Here is a 16,358-nt window from a genome sequence, read left to right as displayed (position 1 = left end):
GGACACACAAGGAATTTGTCTCGGTGCATAAGCTCTCAGTATACATAAAAGAAAAGATACATTCACCAAGAATCATAAGGTACAACACTTAATGATAGTCATAAGATACAAATAAGCAATCAGGAAACAATATCAATATAAATCATAAGGATACAAGCAACAAAGTTACAGTCATACAGTCATAAGTGGAAGGAGATGGGTGGTGGGAACGATGAGAAGATTAATAGTAATGCAGATTTAGAAAATAGTTTGACAGTGTTGAGGGAATTATTTGTTTAGTAGAGTGATGGTGTTCGGGAAAAAACTGTTTATGCGGCTCTTTGAAGGCTGCACTGTAGAAGTGCCAAGGTCCATACTGTAAAGAGGTTCCCATAGTTTTAAGAGGATTAAAAGAAACGCTTAAGCGTGTGCATGGAATTGAGTTCTCATGTAGTTGTCCAAGCCACCAATACAAAAAATCCCCAACCTTCCCCCGCACACTCTGTGATAGAATTTCTGAGGTTCATTTTGTGAGTGGAACTGTTCGGTCCGAGTGCCCCAATGTTTTTTTTCAAAGATTCTCACAAGCTGAAAAGAAGAGCCTATTTTAGCTTTGATGAATTAATTGTAGCAGCAGCAAAACTGCTGAAACATTAAATACAGAAGTTGCAGAAATTAGGGCAGAACCGAGTGACTGGTTCCTGGTGTGCACCAGAGGGGAAAGACAAGGGCATGGCTTCTGTCTTTTTCCTGAATGCCATCAATGCTTGTAGGTGTTCTTGGCAGGTGATCTACAGTACTCTATTGTCTACTTTTTTGGTTCAGTGCCTACTGTTTTATCAGACTTCTTTCATATAGCAATCCAGTTAATTGAATCTCACATAATCCAGAACTCACAATAGCTGCCCTGTTATGGATTATGGGGATTGTATTTTAATACTTCTAAGAACTGCAGTTTTGGAATAAGCCATGTCATCTTATTCCTGAAGTGCCTATTTTTATTATCAAGACCTTTTTAAAAAAATGTTCAGCAGAAATTGCCAGAAACACCATGCAAACTGGTAGGCTTAAATGTAACTGCTGGCATAATTGTCTTTTTCTGTACCCAGTCCTCAGAAGCAAACTCCTTTTCCCCTAATATTTACTTAACTGCATCAAAAGAAAGCAATAGCAAAGCACTTCTGTACAAATTCCACAGAACTACAGAAAAGCACTCAGTAGGAATCTACTTGGCCTTTATCTTCACCACACTATCTGAATACATTGAATATATCTGCTTTTGAATACAGTATCAAATGAGTTTTCCACAATTACATTGGCCTTAATCATATAATTACAGAAAATATTGTGGTATTTCCAATAGAGACTTGGGTCATGACACACCAGAATGCAACTGTGGTTGAAGAGAAAAAAGTGTGGATAATTGATGTGACAATACCAGGGGAGAGAAAAATAGAACACAAAGAATTGGAAAAGATCACAAACGTATTGAGATCTGAGAATTGAAATTGAATGATTATGGCATAAACCAACTGTGTTGGTCCCAGTAGTTATTGGCCCACTGGATGGCACACCAAAAAATCTTGGGTGGCACTAAGAAAATCTGTGCATTGACAAAATTTCCAACTGCCCGTTGCAAAAGTCCTCAATGCTTGAATCTGCATATATACTACTCCGATAAATTACAACATCCTAGGTTCTCGGGAAGAACTACTGGATGCATATGAAAGCCAACACCAGCTAAAGAACCGGCAGCTGTAGTTTCACGTTTTTCTATGTATAATACTTTTATATACTAATAACAAATGCTGCTTCTGATCCAACCACGCACAGGCACCCACAGCGCCCCCAACGTTCTGCAACAGTTACGTCAAGCATGACAAACCTACGCCATTCTTTTTTTTCCCCCCCAACCCCTTGGCTGCGCACGCGTCTTTTTTGTTTTTTTTTCTTTTTCTTTTAAAGAACTTCTACCTGAGGCATTCCTCCCATTGGCTCTTTGAAGCGATTGAGGAGGAGCCGGAATCTATCGACGTCACGAAACCGGTCCTCACCCAAGGTCAAGTTATCGCCTGGCGCATGCGCACACCCGGGGAAGTGCCGGTGGGCGGGTGGGGGGGGGAAAGGCCGGAAAAAGCGCTCCGCTTCCTTTGTATTTATATCGGAGCGTTTGCGCAGGCGTGGTTGTATCACTCTTGCGGACCGAGAAGCAGAGACCGGTCGTTGTCTCGCAGCCGCTGCTTCTGCCTCTTCTCCGCCTCCTCCTCCCGTCTTTTCCGGGCCGTTTCCAGGCATCGAAGGCCCCCATGGCGATGAACTACAACGCCAAAGCGGACGGGCAGCCGGGAAGCAGCGGCCTCGGAGCCACCGGCGGGGCGTCCGGCGGAGCCGTCGCCAAGAGCCGCAAGCCGGACAACACGGCCTTCAAGCAGCAGCGCCTGCCGGCTTGGCAACCCATCCTCACCGCCGGCAGCGTCCTGCCGGCTTTCTTCGTCATAGGCCTCATCTTTATCCCCATCGGCATCGGCATCTTCGTCACCTCCAACAACATCCGCGAGTTCGAGGTGAGACCTGAAGGCGGAAAGGCCTAACCTGCCCGCTTTGCCTTGGCGGCACCCCCCCCTCCCACCTCCCCCGGGAACTGGCCTGCTGGAGTTCCTTGGAAACGAGGCCTGAAGCAAAACTTGGGACGCGGCCGCCCAGAGCCCGACCCCGGGAGCTCAGTTTTCTTCCCTTTCGGTCTCCCGGAATCGGTTTCCTCAGGGTCGTTTGGGGAAGAGGTCTTATTTTGGGGAAGTGGTGAGGGGGGGGTTAGGGTTGAGGGGGGAGGAGGAGGATTATAGGAGCCGTTCGGGAGTGGATGGATGCGGGGAGAAATGGGCCTCTCCGGGGGTGGGGTTGAGAATCCCCCTCTGGGCGGAGGCTTTGCTAAATAGCGGTTGTTGTTAGTTGCGAAGTCGTGTCCGACCCATCACAATCCCATGGACAACGTTCCTCCAGGCCTTCCTGTCCTCTACCATCCTCTGGAGTCCATTTAAGCTCACGCCGACTGCTTCAGTGACTCCATCCAGCCACCTCATTCTCTGTCATCCCTTTCTTCTTTTGCCCTCAACCTTTCCCAGCATTAGGCTCTTCTAAATAGCGATAGCCCTCCTTAGGCTTACATACCGCTTCGTGGTGCTTTTACAGCCCCTCTCTTAAAGCGGGTTTACAGAGTGCAGCCTATGGTTTCCCCCACCTCCCCCCCCCTCTCTCAAATCCTGGCTTTGTGAAGTTGCCTCACAACGTCGGTGTGTAAGTGATCAGGAGAAGTGTAGGTATGGAGGGGGAGGGGAGGACCTGTCAGGTGATACTGTCAGTGTTCAAGCTCCAGGTGTTCATGGAACATCTCTGGGTTTGGGAAGTCCTTGGGAAGGTTGTAGGATATGCAGCATGGGGGGTGGGGGGACGACCTATAGGAGTTTTTCGTATGTAGCACACTGGCAGAAAACGGCACTCCAGAGCCAGATCCTTCAACACACACACACACAAACACGCGCAGAGACACACCCTTCACGTGTAGCTTCGGATTGTTCCACCCAGCCCAAACATTGATGATATGAAAACAATTTAAACAAATACCACTTGAGTTAAGAAAGAATACAGGTAGTCCTCGAGTTACCAGGACACAAATGGAGCCCAGAATTTATGTGGCTAAAGGAAACGTTTCTTAAAGTTTTGCCCCATTTTACAGCTTTTCTTGCCGCAGTGGTTAAGTGAACCGTTGCGTTTGTGAAGTTAGTAACATGATTGTTAGGGGAATCTGTGTTCCCCTACTTGACTTGGCTTGTCAGAAGATCGCAAAAAAGGGGGGTCACGTGACTCCTGGAACACTGCAACAGTCGTAAATATGAAGTAGTTGCCCGGCATGTGAATTTTGATTGTGTGGCCGTGGGAAACTGCAAGAGTTGTGAGGGTGAAAAACAGTCATAAGTCACTTTCTTCACTGCCATTGTAACTTTGAACGGTCACTAAATGAACTGTTGTAAGTCGAGGAATATCTGTACTACAAATAACAGTCCCATTGCCCCTGTTGGGGGGGGGGGGAGGAATTGATATTGATCACTTTGGAGAACTGTGGTCTTAGACTGTTGCATGTTTTGGAGGAGCCAAATGGGTGGATGGTTGTTGTTCAAGTCTGAAAGAATTTAAGAAAGGGAAAATAAGTTAATTTCCCTCTAACCCAATTTTAGAAAAATAAACAAAATGCATTGAAGTAGAATTATCTGTTTGAGACTGTTTATTGTATTATAAAACTGTGTGTGTGAAACTGCAGCATTATATGTCAGCAATAAAAACATTTTTTTCACCATTTGATCTTTATTCTATGAGACTGAATGAGTTCATTTAGATAGTTCCCAGTAAAAATTTAAAAACTTGTACTTTTATGCTATTCTCTTGCTCTTCTTTCCTCTTCATATTGTGCACTTCAAATTCTAGCTTGAATTTGACTTCTTGATTTTTTTTCCCTTCGAAAGTGTTTTTGATTACTGGCAACTCCTGGATACGTTCCTGCAGTTTTCTTAGCAAGGTTTTTTTCTTTTTCTTTTTTTGGAAGAGGTTTACTATAGCCTCTTCTTGGGTTAAGAAAGAATGACTGGCACAAGATCAGTCAACTGGCTTTGTGCCTAAAGTGGTGGGATTAAAGCTCGCAGTCTCCCAATTTCTAACCTGTTGCTTTAACCACTACACCAAACTAGCTCTGGTTATTAAAATAAAAAGTGGAAAAAGAATCAGTTGCTACAGTTTCAAAAGTTGTTATTTCTCATTGGAATGTCTTCATCTTAAAGAGAATGGCATGTTAGCAATAATTGCAATCATGACAAAGGTACTTATGACAGATCTTGTTTGTTTTATACGGTGTCGAGATTTTGATGATTAATAATGTAGAGAACATTGTATTCAGTACAACTTATTCAAAGTATGATTGCAATTTTAAAGAGTTTTAGAACAAACTGGCATCTATCATTCATCATTTTAGGATTTTCTTTTATACTATTGACTACCCTCCCTGAGTCCAATTACGTATATGTGTGTTTTCTTGATGGCTAATGTACCTTGTGTGAAGTCCAGAGGATATTAGCCAGCTAAAGTGTTATTTTTACAACACTTATTGCAATTATTGTCGTCAGGGAGATTAGGGATTATTGTTTTTATTATTTGTCTATAGGGTTTTTATTTTTGTAAGCTGCCCAGAGTCACTGAGGGTGAATGGGTGGCCATATGAATTTTCATAAATAAATAAAGTATTATTTTCTTCTACTTTTTTCAGTGCTTATAGCATTGTATTTAATTTTAGGATTATGAATTTTATGACCTCTGGTTTTTCCGTTTATTTTTTTAAAATGCTGATTTAGCAAGCTGTTATTGGTAAAAAAAATTGATTGTTATTTGAGAGGACATACAGTTTAAGCCAGCAAGAAATATTAAAGATGTGTATAAATATGAAGAGATGAAAGAACATATTTGGAAGTAAAACGATTATAAAAACAAATGAGCAAATTCAGCTTTTTTTATCACTGGATAACAAAGTACAATATAACAGGGAAGAGAGGATGAATAGGATGAAATTAACAGTGCAAAGAAATTTGTGATCATGAAGTAAAGCCTTTGGGAATATTATTTATTAAATTTATATTTATAATTATAATATATTTATAAAATATAGTGGATTGCTGGTGGATTTCCTTTCATATAGCAGGCAGAACAAATTCAGAAATAAAATTAAGAGAAGAAGCTATTCTCAAAGGTCATCCTGGACTTTTATTTTTATTTTAGATGGAAAACAAGAAAATAAATGAAAGTCTTAAATAATATGTTTTCTTATCTTTTACATAATAGAAATCTGATACATAAGCAAAATGGAATAAGTTCATCAGAACTCTGATGTTTAGATCTTATGAGTATTAACAGGTGACAGAAAACAATGCTATGTTTGTGGGGATTAGCAGTTACATGCTAGAGCATCTGATTTTTTTTCCTGCACTTGTGTTTTTGAGAGACAAATAGTTCAATAGACTTGATGTTACCCAAAATGTATTTGAGAGTGACATCTGTGAAAGGAGAATGTACTTGACAACACCATATGTTTTTGTGCAAAACCACTAATTAGTCATGGTGGTATTTCAGTCTAATAGTTCTGAGGGCATCAGATGAACAACTGTGTTAAATTGTGGAGAAAATTTCACTCTTGACAGTGACTTGCTTCCCATTTTCCAATGGCTATTATTTTTGAAGTTTTTAATTATCTTTACTATTTCTCTTGTTTGTACTCCTATTTTAACCATGAAAGCAGACCTGAATTGCAAATAATGATAAAACAGAAGAAAGATTCTCAAATTTCACATATCACTAAATATAAAGCAAGTGCTTTACCATATCAACAAGAATGAGTTAGGAATTGCTTTTTGTGTACTTTTAAATTATATAAAATAGGCATTCATGTGTCACGTGAAGGATTTTTCAGAGGACTGAAATCTGGCTTACATAATTCATTAGTTGCTGGTATTTTTTGATAGGGATGCTGTAGTGCTAATGTACAGATCTGATATACAGATACAACTTTACCACCTCGGACAATATGTGTATCATGTGTATTCTGGAAGAAACTCAAAGGGTTAAAGCAACTGCACCCAAGTCCTAATATGACATGGAGTTACCAGTAAAATGGTTGTATGTGCACACATACTGCAAAACAGCAACATGAGCTTGCAGAAAACAGGCATAAAGGTGTTTGTTATTGCTCCCATATATAATGGAATACGTCTTTGAGGGCTTTGTGTAGCCATATAAAATAAGACTGATATTGAGTAAATGTTAGATGGTAGCATCCAATTAAAGAAATTGTTCTTTTTCAGCGTAAACCTTTTGAATTCCAAAGGTCAGTTTGAAATGTATGTCTCATTGGTGCACTCTGTTCCATTAATCATTTTCTATAAATACACAGCTTTTTGATGTCTAAGAACAAAAACCTCCTTCTTAAACTGTCAATGCAGAGAAATTTGGTCCATTACTGTTGCTGTAATAAAAAAGATTCCGAGAGATAATATTCATTCATCAGTTCGTATTTGTTGTTCTCTTAATCTCAGTAAACATTGTATATGCTTTTCCTTATTTTCCAGTAGCATCTGTTAACTCTTAACCCTAATTATTATTATAATAAGGTGAATTAATGATAATCTGTCAGTAGTTAGGCTACATTTGAGTGTGAGTGCTTTATTTAGCTCATTGTTCCTAGGATACTACCATTTTAAGTGAGTATTGGAATACATGAATTGGTATTGAACAGTGACAAATCTATGTTATATTCTGACTTGTCTAAGAAGATTCCTGTACATAAGTGTACAGATTTCATTATAATTCAATCCGTTGAAAATATATACTGCATGTGTGTGTGTATTGTTTAATGTTAAAAATGACATAGAAAACCATATATTTTATGGTGATCTAAATAGGCAAGGTTTCACTTAGCATCCTCTTTTCTAATAATAGTTCACTACCCCAAGAACACTATAGAAACTGTGAGATTAGCAGTGACTTAGATATGTACATATGCTATATATTGTGATTTAATATTAGTTTTATAATCTTTCTTTCCCTGCCCCTTCTTTCTGTCTTCCTTTTTTTATTACAGATTGACTACACAGGAATAGATCCAAATAGTCCCTGCAATAAATGTTTAAATGTATCTTGGAATGCCCCATCCTGCAACTGCATCATTAACTTCACATTGGATCAGTCATTTGAGGTATATTATACCCTTCTCTGTCTAGTTTTGTCTAGTATTGCCTTGCACTCTTTCATTCTAGCAAAATAAATCAAGGAACAGCTGAAAAAGAAAAAGACAAATGGAGGGTTCTTGAATGGCCAAGACAAATTCCGGATCTAAATCCCCTTGAGATTTGGATTGGGCTATGCATGCAAGAAACTCCTCAAACATCAGATGGCTGAAATCTGCATCCAGGAATAGGAAAAAATTCCTCCCGGTCAATTTCAAAGTCTGGTAGACAATTATAAGAAATAACTACTTGAGGTTGTTTATGTTAAATGGGACAATGTCAGATATTAGAGCCAAGGGTGTACTTATTTTCCCCACAGAAGGAAATGGCATATCTCTTAATTTCTTCTTGAATAAATGATTGCAAAATCAGTTTTTCCTAGCTTTTTTGTTCAATTACATCACTTTTATTTAGCAAAGATAAAATATTGACAGGCCTACCACTTATGCTAAAAAAACCCTTTACTTTTCACATGACTGTAAATATATGGCTGAAGGAAAATGATCCTTCTGTTCTTGGTGTAGCTCCAAAGTGGAATGCCTTTCATAATAAATCTAAAGCATACAGGAATGGGCAGTATACAAGCAGCATAACTTGATTAAATAATTGAATCTAAAGTGAGTGGGTATATGGTACATTTATGTCATTTTAGTTGAACCTAATAAGAGTGTGGAAACTTGTTTTTTACAATGGTTACCTTTCTTCGTCAAGAAATCTTTATGCGCTGAACCTACATGAACTATTCTGATTTATTAATTTATTGTAATAAAAATTAGGTCTAGAGCAGAGGTATCAAACTCAAGGCCCGGGGCCCAGATCCGGCCCGCGGGATGCTTAGATCTGGCCTGCGGGGCTGCCCTGAAACCAGTGAAGGACTGCCCTGTGGTTCCTCTGCCAGTGAAAACGGAGCTCAGAATTCGTTTTCACTGGCAGAGGGTTGCAGGAGGCAATTGCAGCCAAAAATGGAGCCAGCGAGGGCCGCATGTGGCCCTCCTGGGCTCTGTTTTCACTGGCAGAGGGCTGCAGGAGTCACAGCCAAAATAGGAGCTCGGGAGCCACATTCACCCCAGCCCCCTGAGGTCAAACACAACCCTGATGCGGCCCTTAATGAAATTGAGTTTGACACCCCTGGTCTAGAGTAATGTTAAATGCATGTGCTTTTCACTGTTGCTTTGCTTTCTTTATAGCAAAGCAGAAGGGGGGGGGGGTCTGCACGCATATTTGCAGAGATAGCCAGAAATAGGTTCCAAGGTATCCAGGTGGGCCTTGTAAAAAAGGCAACTGTTTTAACAGTCAGAAATATTTTGTGTTTGTTTACATTAAAACATCTCTTTCAAAGGATTTGCACAGCCCATAACATTTAGCATCAATGGAATTTAGACACTATTGAAAATAGAAGAGCTTTATTATTTTTCTTATCCCTGTATTTTTATGGGTAGTGCCCAGTGTAGAAGGTGCCAGAAAAATCATACCAAAAAAATCCTGCTTTATATATTTTATATTAAACTATCCACACAAATTTTCTTCGCCCTGGTGGATACATATTCTACAGCTTAGTGATCTCCTGTTACCACCAAAATCAGAGTTTTAAGTTGGAGAACAGACTTAAAAAATCCTACAGAGATGAATAAATAAGGCATGAATTCTGAAAACCTAGTGAAACTACTGCTATACCTAACTACATGAATGTTATAGTCAGTGAAACATCCTATCTTATTTTTTTTAGGGCAATGTGTTTATGTATTATGGATTATCCAACTTTTACCAAAACCACCGTCGCTATGTAAAGTCTCGGGATGATAGTCAGCTAAATGGAAATAACATTTCTTTACATGTAAGTAAAATTCTTTGCATATGTTTTCATGATGATTTTCCAAAAATGTGTTTTTAAATATGCATGTATCTGCGTGTATTACAGATTGCTACATTGTCTTCTCATATATCTTCCTTTTGTTCTAAATATTTATTTATTGAATTTTTACTTGGTTTTCTACCTAAGAATCGTGCTCTAGTTATACATTTAAGTAGGTTCCCCATTACTGTAAAGAGAATAATGAATTGTGAATAGGTCTAGATTTTCAAGAGAAGGTTTAGAATATGCACAGAAGAGTGCAATAATAGGAAAAAGCCTTGCTGAAGAAGTGAAGTCTGTTAGTATAAATTTGAACATGGGTTGAAATAAATTACTTTAGCTCTGTGTATTAGTCATTTGGCTTTGGAAGCTCTAGCCCAAGCTTACCATAAGAAATTATTATAATACAAACAAACATTACCCCATTGATTAGTGGCAAGATGTAAATTTAATGACAAATCTTTTAACTTGAAAACATGTTACAAAAAGTATTCTTGAACTTTAGATTTAATGTGATGATTATATTGAGCAGCTTTACTTTCATGATATCAAAATTGACTTTCTTTTTTTTTAATCACTTAGAAACCTAGTAAGGAGTGTGAACCTTACCATACGAGTGAGAATAAACCTATTGCTCCTTGTGGAGCTATTGCCAACAGCATGTTCAATGGTATGATATTTTTAAAAGTATATTATGACACATTATACTTCTAAATTGTGTTCTGTTTAAATCAAAACAAAGAATGTTCATGAAATCCATATAGTTCTTCTCTACACCAACTGAACACTCATTCAGTTCAGAGAGTATTAAGTTAGACAGGCCATTAGCCAGACTTGGTATAAGTCATACCGAACCTTATATACTGGCATGTTAATTTCACCAAAGTGAAGGCTAATGGAATCACCCCCTCCTTCAATGAAGCCAATAGTATTTTATACATGTTCAATCACATGTCACTTTCCAGAAGATCTGCCCACTTTTTCAGTTGTTTCAAACCATGCAAGATCATACTTCCCTTCCAATGGCCTTGAAGTTCGTTTATTTGAGATATTCACATTTCTGTATATTCTGTACTTTGGTCATTTATTTTGATAGCCACAATATGCCTATGACAAAGTTTGCAGAATCACTTGGAAATACATCACCATTTCATTTCAAAACCAATGTACTTATACTTTTGCATAAAACAGAACTATATACAAATTATTAATAAAACCTAGATGCTGATTAGATTTTAATTATTTTTCTTTTTAGATACATTGACGCTTGTTCATTATGACCACAATACCTCTAAGCCCGTGAAAATTTCTTTGTTGAGAAAAGGCATTGCTTGGTGGACAGACAAAAATGTTAAGTTCAGGAATCCTACTGGTGAAACAAATAACTTGACAATACTTTTTCAAGGTAAAAATATAATCAGTGGCTAATTGCTTATATATTATTGTGCAACAGTTCTCATTCGGAATTTGGAATGGTGCCATTAAAATGGCTGAAATTAATTTTATTTCCGTTATGTTTTTTTTAAATATGATTTTAAAGTGCAAGTAGGTAAAGTATGTATGACTATTGAAACAACGCAGTTATTTTTAAATGTTCTTCTTAGACTTCCATGTGCATTCCTCCACATTCACAACTATTTCATAACTCTTCCTTTAATCTGCTGTTTCCAATAATTACGGAAGAATAATTTTTGATGGAAGGAGTCAAATGTACTTGGCCAAGCATGTCTGCTTCTTAAAATTACAGAATATGTCCTCAAAGGAGGGTGGGAATGAACATACATAATATTGAATTATAACTCCTAGTATCTCTTACAAGGCTATAAGGAGCCGAAAAAAATGTAGTTTGTAAAACTCTAGGGTGCCCCCTGGCTTTGTAAAAGAAGTTATTCTTATTTACTGCGTTGCTGTTTCTGTTCTAAAAGATTATGTTGGAAACAAGACTGGTCACACATGGTTTGAACGAGTTTTTACAAGAGTAACTTGAAAAATGTTTTAGTGAAATGAGGAAGCATCTTTTTCTGAAGATAAATTATCTTGACTAATTTCAATGTTTGCATTTTTTTGAAGGAACATCAAAACCTGTCAACTGGCGCAAACCAGTGTATTTGTTAGATGTTGATGATCTGGATAACAATGGATTCATCAATGAAGACTTTATTGTATGGATGCGTACTGCAGCACTGCCTACATTCCGGAAGCTGTATCGTCTTATAGAGGCGAAGAAAGATAACTTACAACCTACTCTGCCAGCTGGGAAATATTCTTTGGAAATAGAATATAGTATCCTTTATTGAACATTGTATGGGATGGCAGTTGATAAGGTTTCTTTAATGTCATTAAATAGTCAATCCTTGGTAAAGTAAGACCGCAAGCTAAGCATACAATACAGATTTTTTAAAATTGTGTGACCCAGAACTAGACCAATTTTACAAAACCACTATAGTAGAGTGCTCCAAATTTATATTGATATGCAATTGGTATTTGAAATGGAATATTCTTCAGTGTTTTCAGTCTTAATGCTGTCTATAGCAGCCTTACTTTCCTATTGCCTTCTACAGAAATGTGTAGATGGCGCTGTCTAGCACTAAAACAGTTCCCACAGTAGGATAAACGGACTAAGTGGATTTATTTATCATTCACCTAAAGAGACAGAGTGAGTGTGAAAAGGTTGTAGGACTACATGGTAGAGTATTTGTCTAAATGTGGTATATTTCATTCTAATATTTGGTTGTGTGGCATGGAAATAGTGCAGATAATTCCCTGGTTTTAGAATCATGCATATTTTCAACCAAGGAAAGCCTACATATATGGAAGATTGCAATAATATTTTTGTTATTGTGTGAATACATTCATAATGCTAGGAAAAGCCAGAAGTTACTTGGTGGCTATAGTGGTCCACTCCTTTGTATTGTTATTGTAAGAGGTGAATAGTGCAGAGGTAGTGTTTAGAAGCTAATTCGTTCAAGGACCAACTCCATACAGTATTGGGTTTAAAAGCCATTGGAGATTTTCTTTAATTAACATTTTTAAGATTGGATGTTGCTCATTCATAAAGCGATCCACTAGCCCCCCAATCTAAAATCTCAAATGCTCCCCAATTTCCATTAGATTCAAATTCAATTATTGCTGTCCTAATGAGGATATAGCTACATAATTGAAACAATCCTTGAGTACTACCTCACTTTTTAAAAATTTCCGCAACTAATAAATTTGGTTTTGCTTTTTTAAAAAAAGAAATCATTAGTTAGCCTACAATACTTTGTGTAGCAGAATAGCTTCATAATAAATAGATTGGTTATACCATTTTGTATTGCTACCCTTTTTTGTTTAGGCTGATGTTTAGTATTATGCAACTTCAATATTTCTGTGTGCTTTTCCTATGCGTATGTCAGATTATCCTGTGCACAGCTTTGATGGGCGGAAACGGATGATCCTGAGCACAATTTCTTGGATGGGAGGCAAAAATCCTTTCCTGGGAATAGCGTACATAACAGTCGGCTCCATTTGTTTCTTTCTTGGAGTAGTGCTGCTTGTCATTCATCACAAATACGGAAACCGGAACAATAGTGCAGACATTCCCAATTAATCTAAGCGCTCCAAACCACATGTACTGCATGTGCATCAAGGCGAGTCCAGAGTGGACACAGCTTTTGAAAGCTAGATCCCTGGTAGTTGCTTCTGAGACAGAATACATAACCATATTTGAAGCCTTCATTTCCCTCACGGTGGATTAACCTGAAGATAAGAGCTGTAAAACAGTGTTGACGAGGGGCTTTTTGAAATTTGCTTCTTGCTGGACAGGTGCCATGATGTGCATATAGTCTTTCCCTCACCTAATGCATCTGCTGCTGATTTGTATGCTTTACATGTCAATACTGTATAGCAAGAATGTGTTTAGAATAGCTTCTTAGCATTTTAAGGACCGATGGTGTGCTGGTTTTTAGAAGGAACAAAAGCCCGTCTACGTTTTGTCAACCAAAGTATTTTACACATGAGCTTTGTAACTCGTGTACAACTCAATAAGAATTAAGCCCAACTTCCTACTTAAATGTTCACAATTCCAGTAAGTGTGTTTTGACATGTGAATTGGTTCAACTAAAAGCTTACTTTTTGCCCAGTGACACGAAAGCTGCTTTAACATAGAAGTAACTGTGGCATAGAAAACTCTTCCATTAAGTTCTGCTCAAATATCAATCTTACGTTCAGCACCCTATGTGGCTGAAATCACTGAGCTTATTCCAATAGAAGTAAAGAGATTTATTTACTGTGTCAGTAAATAAAAATAATTTCTTTTGGTTACAAAAAGCAAGGCTTTAAGAATGTATTATAAGCTTGAAGCAGTCTGCTTGTTTCAGAAGATGCTACAGTTCCTTCATTCAAAGCTCTTGTGTTCCTCAAATATTCCATAAAAATAAGCTAAAAGTTGCTGTGGTGGGATGTGGGAACTTTTGCATCTTGCACACTTTAAGTCCAATCTGTCCACATTGTAAGAAAACAGACTAGGGACTTTAAAACTATGTATATATACATATATATGTATCTATATATGTATATATACATATGCATATATATATATATATACATAATAATATATTAAATTGCTATGTACATAGATGTTGTTTTACATGAAATTTGCTTGTCAATCTGAATGTTTGCTATTTAATAAATGGTATCATTTGTTTTATGAAATAATGTGGTTATCTGAAATGTATCTCCTTAAAGCAGCTTTATCTCTGGTGGCTGTCAAAAACTACTTGAGCAGAGTAACTTTGGAAGTTGCAATACATCACAAATCTGGAATTTAACAACCAGAAGTAAAATCTAATAGATTTTTCCCCTATTCAAGCATTTCCATGGACAAAATGTTTTCTATCCCCAAAATACTTCTTGCATGCAAATGTTTTTTCTAGCTCCTATAATATACAAATTAATACCTAGTACCACCAGACTATGGATTCCGAATGAGTATTCATCAATGAGAGTTATCATTTTACTGGCAAAGGATAGTCATACTAATTACAGTATTCCCTTTAAATTATAGAAGAAAGCAGGCAGTATGGGCTTTTAAAACTGTATTACTGTATTATATACCATATTTTTCAGAGTATAAGTCGCTCTGGAGTATAAGACTCACCTTAGTTTTTGGGGAGGAAAATAGAGGAAAAAAATTCTGCCTCTGCCTACCAGGTATTCATCTGGCTAGCGTCCTTAGCCTGGTCAGCTTCAGCACATTAGTTTGCTGGTTGTGAGCGTGTGTGTTGGGGCTGATGAGCAGCTTCAAAAGCACAGTTGATCATTGGAGGGAGCTCCAGTGAATAAAACAGGCGAAGCGTGGAAGTGGTAAGACAAAGCAGCAACTGTTCCAGGTTGCCATTTTGGGCTCCACGCCTCATATTTTCAGCCTCCAAAACGCTCCATTTGAGAGACTCCGGGGATCACCAAAGCACATCACCGCTAATCACTGCCTGAAAATGCGATGCGCAGAAACATGCCAAAAACAGGGTGTGTAGAGGCCGAAAATACAATGCGCAGAGGCGGCGACTGGCGGCAATGTGTTTTGGTGATTCCCGCAGCCTTGAACGCCTCTCAAACGGGAGTGTTTGGAGGCTGAAAACGCGAGCCACAGAGCCCAAAATGCAAGCCATTATCTGGCAATCTCTGCAGCCAGGATGAGGATGCGTGGAGGCCGCTGGGTGGGGGTCAGGTGGGCGGGGCTACATTCGGAGTATAAGATGTGGCCAATTTTCAGCCTCTTGGGGGGGGGAATGTGTCTTATACTCGAAAAATATAGTAACTGGTTTCACACAAAGTAAATGGATTTAATATGAATTAGCTCCATGTGTATTGATAAAACTAGCTTGATTGAAGTATTCACCTCTAAAACTTACATTTTTTTCAGTCCAACCCTCTGGAACAGCCACCTAATTGTAAATATCTAAAGTACTTGAAATCAACTTGTATTCCCCCACTACCATCACCAACTTCGTTGTTTTTGATGTTGGTAGTGGGCGAAATAAGTTTATCTACTTACTAGTCCAGGGGTCAGCAACCTGCGGCTCTGGAGCCGCATGTGGCTCTTTAACCCCTTTTCTGCGGCTCCCTGTCACTCAAAATATGCATCACAACTGCCAATGTGTGACACCCGCCGGCATGCGATTTATTGAGCTTTTCAACCCCCAGTAGGCCAACCATGGATACATCCAAGAAAAGAAAAGTTTCAGAAGAAAACAGAACATTTAATTCTACTACATATGCTAGTTTTGTGGTCGCTCAAGAAATATTCAGGCACAGGAAGGGTTTTGTAGCTTCCAGTGTTTTATTTTCTTTGGGAAACGGGTCCAAATGACTCTTCGAGTGTTTAAGGTTGCAGACCTCTGTACTAGCCTATCTTAACAGGTAAGAAATCTCTTACCTTCACATAAAATAATCTTCATTGATTGTGTCAGCTTCAATTGTCTTAATCCTCTTAAAGTTGACAGCTGTTTCAAACATGCTTGTTAAAAACTGATGCCTTCTATTAATTACCGTTTCCTACAGTAAGAAAAGTAATTATCTTAAAAGCTTGTTGTAAATACAGTCAAATTTACAGCCCCTGAAGGACTTTTATTTTTAGAAAAAAATATTTTTACAGAGAATAAAAACTTCTAACTTGACCCCCCCCCCCAAAAAAAAAAAAAAAAAGATTTTGTATTAACTGATCTTTCTCT

At 38.1% G+C, this 16,358-nt stretch overlaps 1 protein-coding gene across 1 annotated transcript; it reads left to right on the top strand.

Annotated features, from left to right (window-relative positions):
- Positions 1–1,572: 1,572 nt before the first annotated feature.
- CDC50A (cell division cycle 50 P4-ATPase accessory subunit A) lies at positions 1,573–13,485 on the top strand. Its single transcript, XM_034431882.3, has 7 exons — positions 1,573–2,543; positions 7,652–7,765; positions 9,523–9,630; positions 10,231–10,318; positions 10,904–11,053; positions 11,719–11,931; positions 13,044–13,485. The coding sequence occupies exons 1-7, from the start codon at positions 2,286–2,288 to the stop codon at positions 13,235–13,237; spliced, it is 1,125 nt and encodes a 374-aa protein (XP_034287773.2). The 5' UTR covers positions 1,573–2,285; the 3' UTR covers positions 13,238–13,485.
- Positions 13,486–16,358: the final 2,873 nt, after the last annotated feature.

The sequence above is a fragment of the Pantherophis guttatus genome, chromosome 1 (assembly GCF_059756535.1).
Source record: "Pantherophis guttatus breed Tessera chromosome 1, ASM5975653v1, whole genome shotgun sequence".
Taxonomy (NCBI): Eukaryota; Metazoa; Chordata; class Lepidosauria; order Squamata; family Colubridae; genus Pantherophis; species Pantherophis guttatus.
The sequence above is the reverse complement of the archived record's forward strand: the minus strand, read 5'-3'. Positions and strand labels throughout refer to the sequence as shown.

Bases quoted from the DNA above. Each gene is read 5' to 3' on its own strand.
- CDC50A (XM_034431882.3), top strand. From the start codon at position 2,286: ATGGCGATGAACTACAACGCCAAAGCGGACGGGCAGCCGGGAAGCAGC. The intron at 7,766-9,522 runs GTATATTATACC...TATTTTTTTTAG, and splicing joins CATTGGATCAGTCATTTGAG to GGCAATGTGTTTATGTATTA. The intron at 11,932-13,043 runs GTATCCTTTATT...TGCGTATGTCAG, and splicing joins TTCTTTGGAAATAGAATATA to ATTATCCTGTGCACAGCTTT.